This window comes from Jaculus jaculus, chromosome 3 (genome assembly GCF_020740685.1).
Source record: "Jaculus jaculus isolate mJacJac1 chromosome 3, mJacJac1.mat.Y.cur, whole genome shotgun sequence".
NCBI lineage: Eukaryota > Metazoa > Chordata > Mammalia > Rodentia > Dipodidae > Jaculus > Jaculus jaculus.
The window spans coordinates 13,244,212-13,259,849 of NC_059104.1; the positions used below are offsets into that span (position 1 = coordinate 13,244,212).

General features: G+C 43.7%; 1 protein-coding gene across 18 annotated transcripts in view; it reads left to right on the top strand.

Annotated features, from left to right (window-relative positions):
- The window catches only part of Dock9 (dedicator of cytokinesis 9), a 362,490-nt gene that overhangs the window by 323,040 nt on the left and 23,812 nt on the right, over positions 1–15,638 (top strand). For 11 of the 18 annotated variants that reach the window (XM_045145642.1, XM_045145646.1, XM_045145654.1 and 8 more), the window contains 4 exons: positions 13,434–13,556; positions 14,101–14,214; positions 14,417–14,422; positions 14,861–14,896. In XM_045145642.1, coding sequence (XP_045001577.1) covers positions 13,434–13,556; positions 14,101–14,214; positions 14,417–14,422; positions 14,861–14,896 — 279 coding nt within the window. The remainder of the gene's footprint in view (positions 1–13,433; positions 13,557–14,100; positions 14,215–14,416; positions 14,423–14,860; positions 14,897–15,638) is intronic. The other 7 variants (XM_045145649.1, XM_045145656.1, XM_045145648.1 and 4 more) reach the window with 1 other exon arrangement.

Genomic DNA, 15,638 nt, shown 5'->3' on the forward strand with positions numbered 1-15,638 from the left:
AATCCCAGCACTCGGGAGGCAGAGGTAGGAAGATCACCCTGGTTCGAGGCCACCCTGAGACTAGACAGTTACTTCCAGGTCAGCCTGGGCTAGAGTGAGACTCTACCTCAAAACAACAACAACAAAGTAAGAAGACTCTTCCATGGGATTAGCAGTTCTTCTTTCTTCCCACCTTGAAATGTCTGGACAAGTAGTGACCTTTTTTTTTTTTATTAAGTCTTTGATTCTCCTGACTCTTTTTATACTTTACTCCTCCCTTCAAGGTGAATTTTCTTTTTTTGACTGGATTCTTCTCTGAAAATGCCTTCTGTGTTCTGTCCATCTCATGATAGGTTGGTGTATCCTGAACCATACTGCCTCTTTGGAAACCTTCCCTCTACCCAGGGCCAGGTCAGACCCTGGAGTCGGGGTGGGCTGGGGATTTTGTTTAGAACTGGATAAAGTAAAGCGGCAGTGCCCATAACAAGATGTGAAAGTCACGTTTCCAGAAACCTGCCCCTGCAGGCATGATGATCAAATGCTGCCCGCTTGCCCTTGTCATTCAGTCATAGGCTGAAGTAGTTACCAGAACCTGACGGATTTGCCTAGGAATCAAGTGCAGGCATCGTCTGGGGAAATTCATGAATGACACCACCTCGGAGGACCACTGTATCTGCTGTTTTGTTTTTTTTTAATTTAGTTATTTGAGAGCGACAGACACACAGAGAAAGACAGATAGAGGGAGAGAGAGAGAATGGGCGCGCCAGGGCTTCCAGCCTCTGCAAACGAACTCCAGATGCGTGCGCCCCCTTGTGCATCTGGCTAACGTGGGACCTGGGGAACCGAGCCTCAAACCGGGGTCCTTAGGCTTCACAGGCAAGCGCTTAACCGCTAAGCCCTCTCTCTAGCCCTATCTGCTGTTTTCAGGATATAGATCTGCCACCAGACCCTTGAACCATAAAGCCGGTAAATCTTTAACAAGGTCCATAGTACGTGGCCATCTGATGGTTAGGATGTGACCCGAGAGGGGCCATAAAGTCCTGCACAAACCGTACACATTAAGATGCAGGGATGGGAAAGACAGGAAAACAGAAAATGCCATAGTCAATTCCATGCTGGCTGCCTGGAAGTCTCTAGAAAAAAATAAAATAATAATAATAATGTGGAAAATCCCGGCCCAAGAGGAAGGGACTGTGGAAAACGCTGACGGGAAATGAACACGCGTTGCAGTGTAAACATCTGCATTCATAGACAGAAATCAAACGCCCTCAGTGATTTGCAGGGAACCCCAGAAAACACATGGCGGTCTCAGCAGTAGGCCTCAGGTGAGGGTTTATTGGTTGGTACTAATGCTGTCTTCTCTGATCTAAAGAGTAACTTTCCGGTGCTTTTAGTCACATCAAGAGAAACATCCCATTCCTTCTTATAATTCCATCCCAGCAGTGAGGGGCCTGGGCCTGGCAGATTGAAGACTGAGTTCCCTATGGCACCTGAGTTCTGCTGGGCCCGTGTGGTGTGAAACCCCTCAGGGACCTGGTGGTGAAAAGGTGGCATATTTGAGGAAGTGAAGAAAATCTAATGAAGGGCGCTTATAAAGTTCAGAGGGTCACACTGAGAGGATGAGATGGGGATCCCCATGGGTTCCAGACCGGTCTGAGCTACAGAGTGTGAGAACCTGTCATTTCAAAAGGGGGGGACATGGTGGCACAGACCTTTAATCCCAGCGCTTAGTAGGCAGATTGCCGTGAGTTCGGGGCCACCCCGAGACTATGTAGTGAATTCCAAGTCAGCCTGGACTACAGCGAAATCCTACCTTAAAAAGGGGTGGGCAGGGGGAGGCTGGAGAGATGGCTTAGCGGTTAAGGCACTTTCCTACAAAGCCTAAGGACCCATGTTTGACTCTCCAGATCCCATGTAATCCAGATGCACAAGGTAGTGCATGCATCTGGAGTTAAATTGCCATGGCTGGAGTCCCTGGCATACCAATTCTCTCTCTCTCATTAAAAAAAAAAAGGGTATGGGCTGGAGAGATGGCTTAGCATTTAAGTGCTTGCCTGTGAAGCCTAAGGACCCCGGTTCGAGGCTCAGTTCCCCAGGTCCCACGTTAGCCAGATGCACAAGGGGGCGCACGCGTCTGGAGTTCGTTTGCAGAGGCTGGAAGCCCTGGCGCGCCCATTCTCTCTCTCTCCCTCTATCTGTCTTTCTCTGTGTGTCTGTCGCTCTCAAATATATAAATAAAAATTTTAAAAAAAAGGGTACAAGGTAGGGAAACTGGCATAGAATGTCACAAGTATCCACTAGGTCACTGCCTTGTGGGTATTAAATTATGGGGCACAAGAGGAGGGAGAGAAATATGAGGAAGGGTCATCTGACAGAACACGTGGGCTTTGGTAGAGGATCCCTCTCGGCAGGAAGGGAGGGCGTGAGTGCCTCGCCGCTCTCACCTTGACCTTGACTCTGCTGGGGACCTGCTTGGCTCAGCTCAGCCCAGGAATGAAAAGATAGGTAGTCTTGACGCGTCACTTCCCAGAGGACAGGGCTGAGGATCAGAGCCAAGTGAGAGACTAGAGCGGAGAGAGAAACCAGATTTTTATCTTAAATCATTCACCCATTTGGAACCACGAATCGATGCTGGTGGCACTGTGCCATGACCAAGTATCCCTTTCCTGAGTGTGGGCTTTTGCTGGCACTCCTGCTGTTTAAGCTGGCCCCGCTATAGCGTTGAAGTGCTGGCGAGGGCTCTAAGTGGAAGAACACCGTGATGTACTTTACGTGTGGTTCCTCATCTTCATTCAAGCATGAGTTTCAGTGCCGTTGGACATGAACATAAGGTTAGTGAACCGACAGAGCAAGTTCGGTTGTTGTTTTACAGGGCAACGCATGTCAAACAAGTTATGTATTGATTGCTTGATGAAAATGTTGTAAGTAGGGCGGGATTCACTAGCCAGTGTTCATCATGACCCTTATCAACTAGAATAAAGAGAATTCGCTAGAGGCAGCCCCCTGGCTGTTGTTTTGCAAAGCAGTACATCTCACTTCTGCAAAGTGAGTCATGAGGTCACCATGGGGTAGAATGAACATATGAACTCAACCTGGCACACCTCTGGCTTCTGTTAGCAAAGTTGTCTGAAACAATAAATTGTGTGCTTCATACTGGTTTGTGGGGGGGGGGTTCATATATGTAAGTAAGGAACCTTTCTTGGAGGGTTCACTCAGTGCAGTGGCCCCCAGACATTAGTGGGCTTAGGAGTTACTTGGATTCCTGTTATAAATATAGATAGATCCCCCCCCCTTAATCTGAATCTTTTTTTCGAGGTAGGGTCTCACTCTAGCTCAGGCTGACCTGGAATTCACTAGATAGTCTCAGGGTGGCCTCGAATTTACAGCGATCCTCCTGCCTCTGCCTCCGGAGTGCTGGGATTAAAGGCATGTGCCACCACGCCTGGCAATGGATCTCTATTTTGATCCCCTAATCTTCAGCTTCAGTTAAGTAGGTACAGGATCCCAGAATCAGTTTTGTTTTGTTTTGTTTCAGGGTAGGGTTTGGCTCTAGCCCAGGCTTCGAATTCACTATGTACTTTCAAGGTGTCCTTGAACTCACGGCAATCCTCCTACCTCTGCCTCCCAAGTGCTGGGATTAAAAGCGTGCGCCACCATGCCCGGCTCCAGAATCAGGATTTACTTGCTTTTTTATTTTTTGTTTTTCGAGGTAGGGCTTCCTTCTAGCCCAGGCTGACTTGGAATTCACTATATAGTCTCAGAGTGGTCTTGAATTCGTGGTGATCCTCCTACCTCTGCCTCCCTAGTGCTGGGATTGAAAGGGTGCGCCGCCACGCCCAGCTCCAGAACAGTATTTTAACAAGCATTCCAGATGATCATGCTGACCCAAGTGGTCCTCAACTGCATCTTGAGAAATATAGCTTCTAGTAGAAATAGTGAGCTATGTTAAAATGATGATCTAGTAGAAATTTTCATTGCATTATAAGAGTATACCTTTGCCAAGCCAGCTCAGATTTAATTGTTCCTAAACAGTGGATCTAGCTTTATTGGTAAAGCTAATTAAATATAACTAACCGATCCTAAGATGGAGCAAATGACATCTAAATGAGAAAACAAATTTAAATACCCTGCACAAATGTTTTCTTACATGGGAATTTTAGAGCTTGCGTGCGTGCACGCGCGCACGCGCACACACACACACACACACAATTTCCACAGACAGATGTTCAGCGTCCTTGGTTACATCAGTGTTAACACCCTTAAAAACAGAATTGGCTAATTATCCTTTTTAAAGCTTCCTCGATGGCCTATGAACTTTGAGCATTAAGGTGTTGAAGTCTAGTCTGATATCATAAAACATGGGCTTTCCGGATGCACTGAGTTCACAGAGGCCCCCTCACCAGTTCTTTGCATGCATCAGCGGTTTTTATCTTGCCACTTGTTTAAACAAAGTGCTAACACCATCAGGCACGCCGTGTGACCACTTTGCAGGGTTACCTCTGTCCAACCATTGTCCGGATTTGGTCTGGTTTCCAGGTACAACAGTAGCTGAGAATTCAAAGTAAATAGAATTTCTGCTTGGAATACTGAAACATATGTTCCACGATTTTGGTTACTATGTCTTATGACTCTTTATGATTTTATATTAACATATGGATCCTCAAACATACTATTGCCCTATTGTCTCTCTCCAAATGTCTAGGTGTAGAGTTGACATTTGCCTGAACAATTTACTATGCCACCTTATGCTTTAATGTTTAATAATGCATACACTATTTTCATGAAAGAAGGACTTGGGCTTTTTTTAAATATAAAAACTATACTTAGTTTCTTCTTGAGAAAATCTATGCTAATTCTTTCTAATATTTTACTTCTTTGAGAGAGAGAAAGAGACAGAGAGAGAGAGAAAGAGAGAATGGACACACCAGGGCCTCCAGCCACTGCAAACAAACTCCAGATGCATGTGCCACTTTGTGCATCTGGCTAACGTGGGTCCTGGTGACTTGAATTTGGGTCCTTAGGCTTCACAGACAGGCACCTTAACTACTAAGCCATCTATCTGATCCCCTAATTCTTTTTATAGCCTATATTATCATTTCTTTTCAATAATAAAGGGATTTTGATAGGTAAATTATACTCTTAACACCTAAACAAGAAAAGAGAATAGTTTAACATTCAGTAGAGTATAAAAGTTGATGATGCCAGGCATGATGGCACACGCCTTTAATCTTAGTACTTGGGAGGCAGAGATAGGAGGATCTTCATGAGTTCGAGGCTACCCTGAAACTACATAGTTAATTCCAGGTCAGCCTGGACCAGAGAGAGACCCTGCCTCGAAAATAAAAGAGTTGATGATGTGTTGATTTCCTAATTCTTTTTTTTTTTTTTTTCTCCTTTTCAAGGTAGGGTCTCACTATCCCAGGCTGACGTGGAAGTCGCTATATAGAATTGCTCTGCTGATAACTTTTCATCATATCCATATGCTAACTTCATAACATTCACTAAGCTCTATTGGTTCTGCCAGATTTTTCCCATTCCCCAACCATTCTAGGGAATCTCCCTGGTTGAATTCACTTTTCTATACCAAATATAGATTTTTTCCCCATAATGAGCTCAGTTATCTATATCATATTATGCTTAAATGTATGTTTACATAATTTATATAGTATATACATAGTATAAATATATGATATCAATGTATGACATTGATATGATATCACTATTGTGTATGTGAATATACATATACTAATTGAATTCAGGTTTCATTGTTATCAAGCCTCCTCCTGTTTTTTATTTGATGAGACCAGAATAAAAAACACATATAAATATTCAGTATTCAAATGTTCCCCTGTCAATTGGAAACATTTGATTTGGGAGAGTGCCTAGAAACTGTCCTTGATCTATATTTATGAAGTAACAAAATCTAGTGCTATGTAAACATGTACCTGGCAATTGGCTGTACACAGAGACCGTACATGGATAGACAGATCATCATTATAAACTCAAGTATTATCTTCCTCATATAATATTGTCTATACGACAGTTAATATATTGCCTGTCTACATGTGTTTTCAGTCTCAAACATTGACACGAATTACTAATTTGGGTGGGTTTATTTATTTATTTATTTGAGAGAGACAGACACAGAGAGAAGGACAGATAGAGGGAGAGAGAGAGAATGGGCATGCCAGGGCTTCCAGCCTCTGCAAACGAACTCCAGACGCATGCGCCCCCTTGTGCATCTGGCTAACGTGGGACCTGGGGAACCAAGCCTCGAACCGGGGTCCTTAGGCTTCACAGGCAAGCACTTAACCGCTAAGCCATCTCTCCAGCCCTGCACTTGCCTTTTTCCTTCTTGTTCCCACATCCACCTTTCCTCCCTCCTTTTGAATGGGTACCACTCCTGTCTGCATTCCTGGCTCCCCACGATTTCCTTTTCAGCGTGCTTCCTGCCATCTTACTCAATTTCTGCATGGACCCGTCTCCCACACTAAACCCTGAGCTCTAGGAAAGCAGCAAGTTCTGCCAGAGCTGGGTGTTGGCTTCCTCAGTACGTCCCCAGGAACCCACTGACAGCTGTTAAATAAACCCGCCTTGGCCGCTCTCACTTCACGGCGCTGGCCCTTTAGGCTCTGCAGGCACAGTGAGTCTTTGAAATCACTGTGTTTTGCTGTCTTTGATCTCTCAACACGCATATCTTGGCTCTTCCAGTTGGTGGTTCTGAGTCTGTGGTACTTGGGTCCTTGATGCTCTGAGAATGATTGTTGTGTCCTCTCAGGCTTCCTTTCCAGAGCAGGTTTCATTTGTGCCACATAGACCAGCAGACCGTTGGTATTAGTTAGCTTTTCATTGCTGTAACAAGTACCTGAGGGGACAGTTTAAAAGTGGGCCAGGGGCTGGAGGGATGGCTTAGCGGTTAAGGTGTTTGCCTACAAAGCCAAAGGATCCCCGTTCGACTCTCCAGGACCCCACGCTAGCCAGATGCACAAGGGAGCGCATGTATCTGAAGTTCATTTGCAGTAGCTGGAGGCCCTGGCACACCCATTCTCTTTAAAAATGAAAAATAAAAGTGGGCCAGGCATGGTGGCACACGCCTTTACTCCTAGCACTCAGGAGGCAGAGGTAAGAGTTCAAAGCCACAGAGCCTGGAATGAGTGACCAGAGTGAGACCCTACCTCAAAAAAAAATAATGATAATGATAATGGGAAGGTTTGTTTCAACTCACTGTTTCAGAGGCTTCAGACCATGGTCACTTACTTCCCGCAGTTTCAGATCTACAGTCAGGCAAAGAATCATGGCAAAAGGGTGTGGGGTCTGCTCACCTCATAGCAGCCAGAGGCATGGAGAGACAGGACTGGTCCAGGGACAAGATGATCTTCAAAGGCATGCCCTCACCTTTCTCTAGCTATACCCCACCTCCTAAAACACTGGGGACCAGATCTTCAACACATGAGCCTATGGGGGACATATCATATTCAAATCATAATGCCATCTGTAGTGGTTTGATTTAAGTGTCCCCCATAAACTTAGGTGTTCTGAATGCTAGGTTCCTAGCTATGGAGATTTGGGAATTAACACTTCCTGGAGGCAGTGTATTGTTGGGGGTAGGCTTATGGGTGTTATAGCTAGCTTCCCCATGCCAGTGTTTGGCACACTCTCTTGTTGCTGTTGTCCACCTTACGTTGGCTAGGGTGTGATGTCCACCTTCTGCTCATGCCATCGCTTTCTCCTGCCATCATGGAGCTTCCCCTCAAGTCTGTAAGGCAAAATAAACCTCTCTGTTCCCACAAGCTGCTCTTGGTCAGGTGATTTCTGCCAGCAATGCAAAGCTGACTCAACACTATCTAAGATACACACCTTCCATGTTTGGTTTAAAAAAAATCTATTGTGGGGCTGGAGAGATGGCTTAGCAGTTAAGCGCTTGCCTGTGAAGCCTAAGGACCCTGATTTAAGGCTCGATTCCCCAGGACCCACGTTAGCCAGGTGCACAAGGGGGGGCACCCACATGTCTGGAGTTCGTTTGCAGTGACTGGAGGCCCTGGTGTGCCCATTCTCATTCTCTCTGTCTACCTGTCTGCCTCTGCCTCTTTCTCTGTCACTCTCAAATAAATTTTTTTTAAAAATCTATTGAGCAATTTTTATAAATTACAGATTTAATTTAGCTTACATAGATTTGGTCCACTTATAAGCCTTGTAAGGCATGGTAGATGCTTAGTAAAAATGTCCGAAAAAATAACTAAAGGAAGGAACAGAGGAAGAGCCACTGCAAACGAACTCCAGACACATGCACCACCATAGGCATCTGGCTTACATGGGTTCTGGGGAATCAAACCTGGGTCCTTAGGCTTCCCAGACAAGCACTACTAAAGCCATCTCTCCAGCACAGAAGTAAGTTTTTTTTTTTTTTTGGCTTCTTAAATTGACAACTTCCATAATTATAGACAATAAGCCATGATATAATTCCTGTCCCTCCCCCACTTTTCCCTTCATAAATCCGTTCGCCATCATATCTCCTCTCAATCTCACTTTTATTTTGATGTCATCATCTTTTCCTCCTATTATGAGGGTCTTGTGTAGGTAGGGTCAGTCACTGTGAGATCATGGAGGTCCAGGCTATTTTGTGTCTGGAAGAGCGTATTGTAAGGAGTCCTACTTCTCCTTTGGCTCTTACATTCCTTCCGCCACTTCTTCCACAATGGACCCTGAGCCTTGGAGGGTGTGACAGAGATGCTTCAGTGCTGAACACTCCTCTGTTACTTCTTCTCAGCACAATGGTGCCTTCTGAGTCATCCCAGAGGTCACCGCCATCTGAAAAGAGAAGGTTCTCTAACCAAAAGTGAGAGTAGCATTAATATATGGGTATGAACATTAAAGTGCTTACTGGGCAGTTTGGTGAGCATAATGTATGCATTTTAGCTAGACACCAGCAGGCATGACACCCCTAGGTTCGTGACCTCCCCATCATAGGCTTTTGACTAGGTTTTCAGTACCAGGTATGTATTCCCTGCCATGGAGTGGGCCTCCAGTCCAACTAGAGAGCAGTTGTTTCTCCCATAACAAACATGCCACTACTGCACCCGTTGGCTCATTTGGTCAGGCTGGTCAAACTTAAGACTTGGAGTGTCCACTGTTGTTTATCTCCACTGATGACTTCTCTCTCCCATAGGGCTGCGTGCAGCATAGCTTTTTCCAGCTTTCTTTCAGCTGGTATACTGGGAGGAGGTTTACAGCTCAGCTCCAGTTTGATTTCTCAGTTACCTTGCCAAGAGCCTTGGCAATGGCCTGTAATGTTTTGGGGGCATCACTGCCCTCCCTGGCCAACAACTCACTGGAAGGTACCCCATCCCTGGCACTGAAATTTTTCTAGTGACAATCTATGGCTTCTAGGTATGCCATTGTCCAAAAAAGTAGAATTCCATACAGCTTATTCATACCCTTTTAGATTTTGATTAACTCTCTCCTCACCCATCCTTTACTCAGTCTCTTCCCCTGACCTTATTTAGGCCTTTCCACCCCCAGTAATCTGTTCATCTACTTACATATATACAATACCATCCCCTTAAGGCCCCCTCCCTTATATCCCCTTTCTAGCTTACTGGCCTCTGCTACCAATTTTTACTCCAACTCCCATACAAGTCTAAACATTTGAAGCTAAGATCCACATATGAGATGTGGCATTTGGCTTTTGGGACCTGGATTACCTCATTTAGTATAACCCTTTCCAGATCCACTCATTTCATAATTTCTCTCTCTTTTTTTTTTTTTTTTTTTTTTGAGGTAGAGTCTCACTGTAGCCCAGGCTGCTCTGGAATTCACTGTGGCGTCTCAGGGTGGCCTCAAACTCACAGCAATCCTCCTACCTCTGCCTCCTGAGTGCTGGGATTAAAGGCGTGCGCCACCACACCCACCTTCATAATTTCATTTTTCTTTACCACTCCATTGTATGAAAGTACCACATTTTCACTATCAATTCATCAGTTGAGGGATATCTAGGCTGGTTCCATTAGAAGTAAGATTTTTTAAATTTTAATATTTTATTAATTTATTTGAGAGAGAGGAAGAGGCAGATAGAAAGAGAAAATGGGCATGTTAGGGCCTCTAGCCATTGCAAACGAACTCCAGATGCATGTACCCCCCCCTTGTGTATCTGGCTTACGTGGGTCCTGGGCAATCAAACCAGGGTTCTTCGGCTTCATAGGCAAATGCCTTAAGCCATTTCCCCAGCCCAGAAATAATATTTTTAAAAATTTATGTAAAATTCAACATAATGGTTGAAATAAGAAAGGCTTATTTAGGGCTGGAGAGATGTCTCAGTGCTTAAAGCACTTGCCTCCAAAGCCTAGCAACTCAAGTTCAATTCCCCAGTACCCATGTAAAGCCAGATGTACAAAGTGTTGCACACACCTAGAGTTCATTTGCAATGGTTGGAGGCCCTGATGTGCCCACTCATGTTCTCAATCTCTCTCTCTCTCTCTAACCTAATTGTTCTCTGAATTGCAAAACAGTTTACAGTTTTCAGAGTACGTGATAGGTAGATTTTTGTTGATCTTCACAAACACTATAGGTTAGACCTAAAATACACTCTTTATTTTACAAATATATAAAGGTAAGTAAATTACACCGAAAGTATACAAGTTCCATTTGATGCTTTCCTTTGAGCTTTTTATAAAGAAAACATGAGAAAAAAAAAATGCCATGCTTAGTGTGCTAGTTTGTCCACTGGAAAGGATTTCAATTTAAAAAGTAGGAAGAGGCAGGCCAGGAATGTATAGCTTAGTGGTAGGATGCTTGCCTAGCATGCGTGAAGCCCTAGGTTCAATCCCCAGTTCCACAAAAAGACAAAAACTAAACCTTAAAGAACGAAAGATGTGCATCTTGATAACGTAAATGTAAGGTAGAAAGGAGTTTTCTGAGCTCTTTGTCTCTAGCCAATGCGGTGGTTACTATGTACAGCTGGCTTTAATGAGACAACTGGTATACCTTTTTATAAGCACCAGTGTGTTCATTCACACAAATGACAGCTTTATGGTTTGTGTTTTATCAATGTGGCATGGACATTAAATGATCTTATTACTTAGATAGTGTGCTCTGGTCATTTGATTCACAACTGCTTCAAAAAAGAAAGTTTGGTTTGGAGTTTTTTTTGCTCTATAAACCATAGGGCCTGTGATAAAACATCAGGTTAAAAATGAAAAACACTGGCTGGGAAGATGGCTCGCTGGTTAAAGTACTTGCCACTCAAGCATGAAGGCCTGTGTTTGGGTCCCCAGCATGGTAGCTAACGTGTAAGGAGGCAAATGGCTTCAACCTCTAGCCTCCACACATGTGTCTGCATACACACATGCACACATGTGTCTGCATACACGCATATACACGTGTTCAGCAGTGTGGAGACAGGGATGAGGTTAGGTTAGCAGTCTTGCAAGCCTGACAGTCTGAATCCAGTTCTTCAGCACTCCCAGAACACCAGACACAAAGTGGCTCATGCATTTGTGACCCCAGCATTCCCAAAATAATGGGAGGCAGAGCCAGGAGAATCCAGAAGGCCAGGGATTAGCCGGTGTGGCCCACAGGAAGCGGCAAAAACAAAACAAGGGAGACCCTGTCTCAAATAAAGCGGAAGGAGAGAACACACACTCCCCACGGTTCTCCTCAGGCCTCCACGTGTGTGCCATGGCATACACACAGCCACACAAACATACAGATACACATATAATAATTTTTTAAAAAAATAAAAGCACCATTCTACACTGCTGGTGGGAATGCAATCTGGTCCAGCCATTGTGGAAATCAGTGTGGAGGTTCCTAAAACTGCTAAAGATTGATCTACCATATGATCCAGCTATAGCACTCCTAGGCATATATCCTAAGGACTCATCTCATTTCCTTAGAAGTACGTGCTCAACCATGTTTATTGCTGCTCAAGTTATAATAGCTGGGAAATGGAACCAGCCTAGATGTCCCTCAACTGATGAGTGGATAATGAAGATGTGGCACATTTATACAATGGGGTTCTACTCAGCGGTAAAGAAAAATGAAGTTATGAAATTTGCAGAAAAATGGATGGATCTGGAAAGGACTATACTAAGTGAGGTAACCCAGGCCCAGAAAGCCAAGCGCCACATGTTCTCCCTCATATGTGGATCCTAGGTACAGATGATTGGGCTTCTGCGTGAGAAGGAAAATACTTAGTAGCAGAGGCCAGTAAGTTAAAAAGGAGATATAAAGGGAAGAGAAAGGAAGGGAGGAGGGTACTTAATAGGTTGGTATTGTATATATGTAAGTACAATGATTGAGATGGGAAGGTAATATGGAGAATGGAATGTCAAAGGGGAAAGTGTGTGTGGGGGGGGTATTACCATGGGATTTTTTTTTATAATCATGGAAAATGTTAATAAAAATTAAATTAAAAAAATTAAAATTAATTAATTAATTAAAAAAATAAAAACAAAAGCACCAAAGTTGCTCTTCACTCATAGAATTAGAATACAAATATGCCTACCTCATCGAGTGCAAGCCTGTAACCAAGCTATTGATATCATAGCTACTTTGCTGGGATAGAAGGTGAATGCCAGCCCCAGCCAAGCTCCACACTAACCCCTCTCATGCCTATGTCGTGGGAACATGTCTGTCCCAGCAGTCCAAGCTGGAGGTCACCTGATTGGTTTGCTTAGGTCACATAGCCTTCATGAGGGCCCATGGGCTCTAGCCAGGGAAAGGTTCGTGCAGATTAGTATAAATTCAACCCACGTGCTTCAGTTCTTGAGCCACAGATGGTGTGGCCATTCTCCAAGTCTATGGGCTCCAATGACTCTGCGTGCTTCTCTAGACAAAAAGTCCAAGGAAGGAGGGACGTTGGTGAAATTGGCTTGGCACACACCACACTCCTCACTAAATAACTTCATCAGACATGACATCTTGCTTAGTAAGTGTATCTCAACATCACCAGTGTTCTCAGACAGGAAAGAGAAACTTCTGGAAACAAACTATATGGTGCTATCCATGTCGACTTTCCATGCACATTACTATTTTTTTCTCAATTTTTATTAACATTTTCCATGATTATAAAAAATATCCCATGGTAATACCCTCTCTCCCCCTACTTTCCCCTTTGAAATTCCATTCTCCATCATATCCCCTACCCATCTCAGTCAGTCTCTCTTTTATTTTGATGTCATGATTTGTTCCTCCTCTTACGATGGTCTTGTGTAGGTAGTGTCAGGCACTATGAGGCAAATTACTGTAATACCATTGTGTCGTGTGTCACCCCCCCCCATTTACATTTTTGCATGTAGCCTGATTAGAGCCATCAACATGGGGTTAAAGTCTTAAAGATATTGTCTATTTTGAAATCTCACCCTAGCTGTCTTTCTGGTAATGCATTCCATAAGGGGTACAGTGTCCCACCCCCCGCTAACCCTCTTCTCTGGCCCTACGCCCGCCTCTCTGATCAGGACGTGCTGATGGAACTGCTGGAGCTGTGCGCAGACGGGCTTTGGAAGGCGGAGCGCTACGAGCTGATCGCCGACATCTATAAACTCATCATCCCCATTTATGAGAAGCGGAGGGATTTTGAGGTATTCTACACCAACTCCCCCGACCCCCCGCACCCTACTTGAGAAAACAGTGGCATAACAGCAGACTTTGGTTCAGTTGATCTCTGGCTCACCAAATTTTAACACTTACCATCTGTAAGAGTTTTCAGGCTTCACACATCCCTGGGCCTCCTCAGGAGCCATACCAGTGCCCTTAGAAAATCAAATGGAAGGGCAGAACACATAGATGCTGTCAAAAGACCTTCACCATCTCACGGGCAGCTTGAAACTAGAATTTACGAACTACGATGTGGAAATCTGATGGTTCCCCATAGGCAGGTTGACCCTCTAAATAGGAAGCATTACACTTCATAAATGTAGCCAGATGCACGAGGGGGCACATGCACCTGGAGTTCGTTTGCAGTGGCTGGAGGCGCTGGCGTGCCCATTCTCTCTCTCTCTCTCTCTCTCTTTCTGTCTATTTCTCTGTCACTCTCAAATAAATAAATAAAAATAAAAACAAAAAAAAATATTTAATGATTCTATTTAAAAGTTTTTAAAAAATGGGTTCTGTTCCCCTTCCCAGAGATTGGCCCATCTGTATGACACATTGCATCGGGCATACAGCAAAGTGACCGAGGTCATGCATTCAGGCCGCAGGCTCCTGGGGACCTACTTCCGGGTGGCCTTCTTCGGACAGGTGAGCCCACCTTTCATTCTGCACTCTTGACTTACATCCTTGTATTTTGAACTCTGCAGAGCAGTGTCCTGTACACTTCCCATTCTAAGTGCAAATGTGATGAACTTGTTGTATGCGCGATGGCTCTGATCTTCCTCCGAGTAAACTCTCTGCTTTTTTTTTTTTCCCTTCCTCCCTGTCTTTTCTTTATTACTTTCTTAAGGCGGCGGTAAGTTCTTCCTCCATAAGACATTCTTTGGATTGTCTTTGGTACTTCATTGTGGTTTGCAAGTCTCATTTTCAAGTCTGTATGTATATTGTCTGGTCATTTCAAACGCCAAAAAGAAAATTAACATTTTATTCCATTTTCAGAAACCATCTATTTCCTTATACATCTATACTGCATGTTTTAAACCAAAATTAAGACCTCTTGTTTCCTTTGAGCCTATGCATCTTGGTCTTCCATAGCATCACCACAAGTCACGTAATATTTTAGGAACCCTGTCTGAAAGAGGTTACTTAAATTTAACTTCAGTTTTAACCTGCAAGCTCTAACATTATCAAATGGAATAAATTATAATCCACGTATGTAGGGCATGTGATTTTTTTTCTACGAGCATTTTATAACCTTCAATTTATTCTGTTATTGTCTTTTATAACTTTATAGCAATACCAGTTTACAGACAGTGAAACAGATGTGGAGGTAATTACAGAAAATGCTTAAAAAGCAAGTAATGTAGTGAAATGACTGCATCTAAACTCCTAGTTTGATGTGGATGTTTTTTTGTTTTGTTTTGTTTTGTTAGCCTGCTTTTTTTTTAATGTATATTGTGGTTTTTGTACTGTTTTCTCTCCTTTACATGGGAAACTTTTAAAATTTTAATTTCAAATATTAACCCCAACCTGGATTTTAAATTTTCAACCTTTTTCACTTCCCACAGAATTCTAAACCTGTGGTAAAACATGACTAGTGATAATGAAAATATTTTCTGATCATGTGCTGTAGACCTTTAATACTTTTTTTCTTACCAGTAATGCAAAACTGAATCGATGCAACCTTTATACGATTGTTGCTTGGCCTGCGCAGGCCATGCTGTAAAATTCTGCGTCACTGGGAGAGGAGGGCCGGATGTGAATTTCCGAGTCCTGTCCCATGCTGCTGGTCATGTCTAGCTGAGTTCTGCTTCCTGGGATGTGAAACAGGCTTGACTCGCATCGACCTTCACTGAGCGAGCACAGTTTTGAACCCCGAATTTTTCATTTCACCCAACACTTAATGAATGACAGCATTCTTGACGGCCTTGTCTTTTCCTTTCTCTTTGCACCCAGACTCCATAGTATTACCATCCTTCTTCCTGTGGAACAGCCTGTTTAAGTAGGGTTTTATTTTGGAATCACTCCTTATTTTTTCGTTGCTAGTTTGTTGTTACTATTTTTTTTTTTTT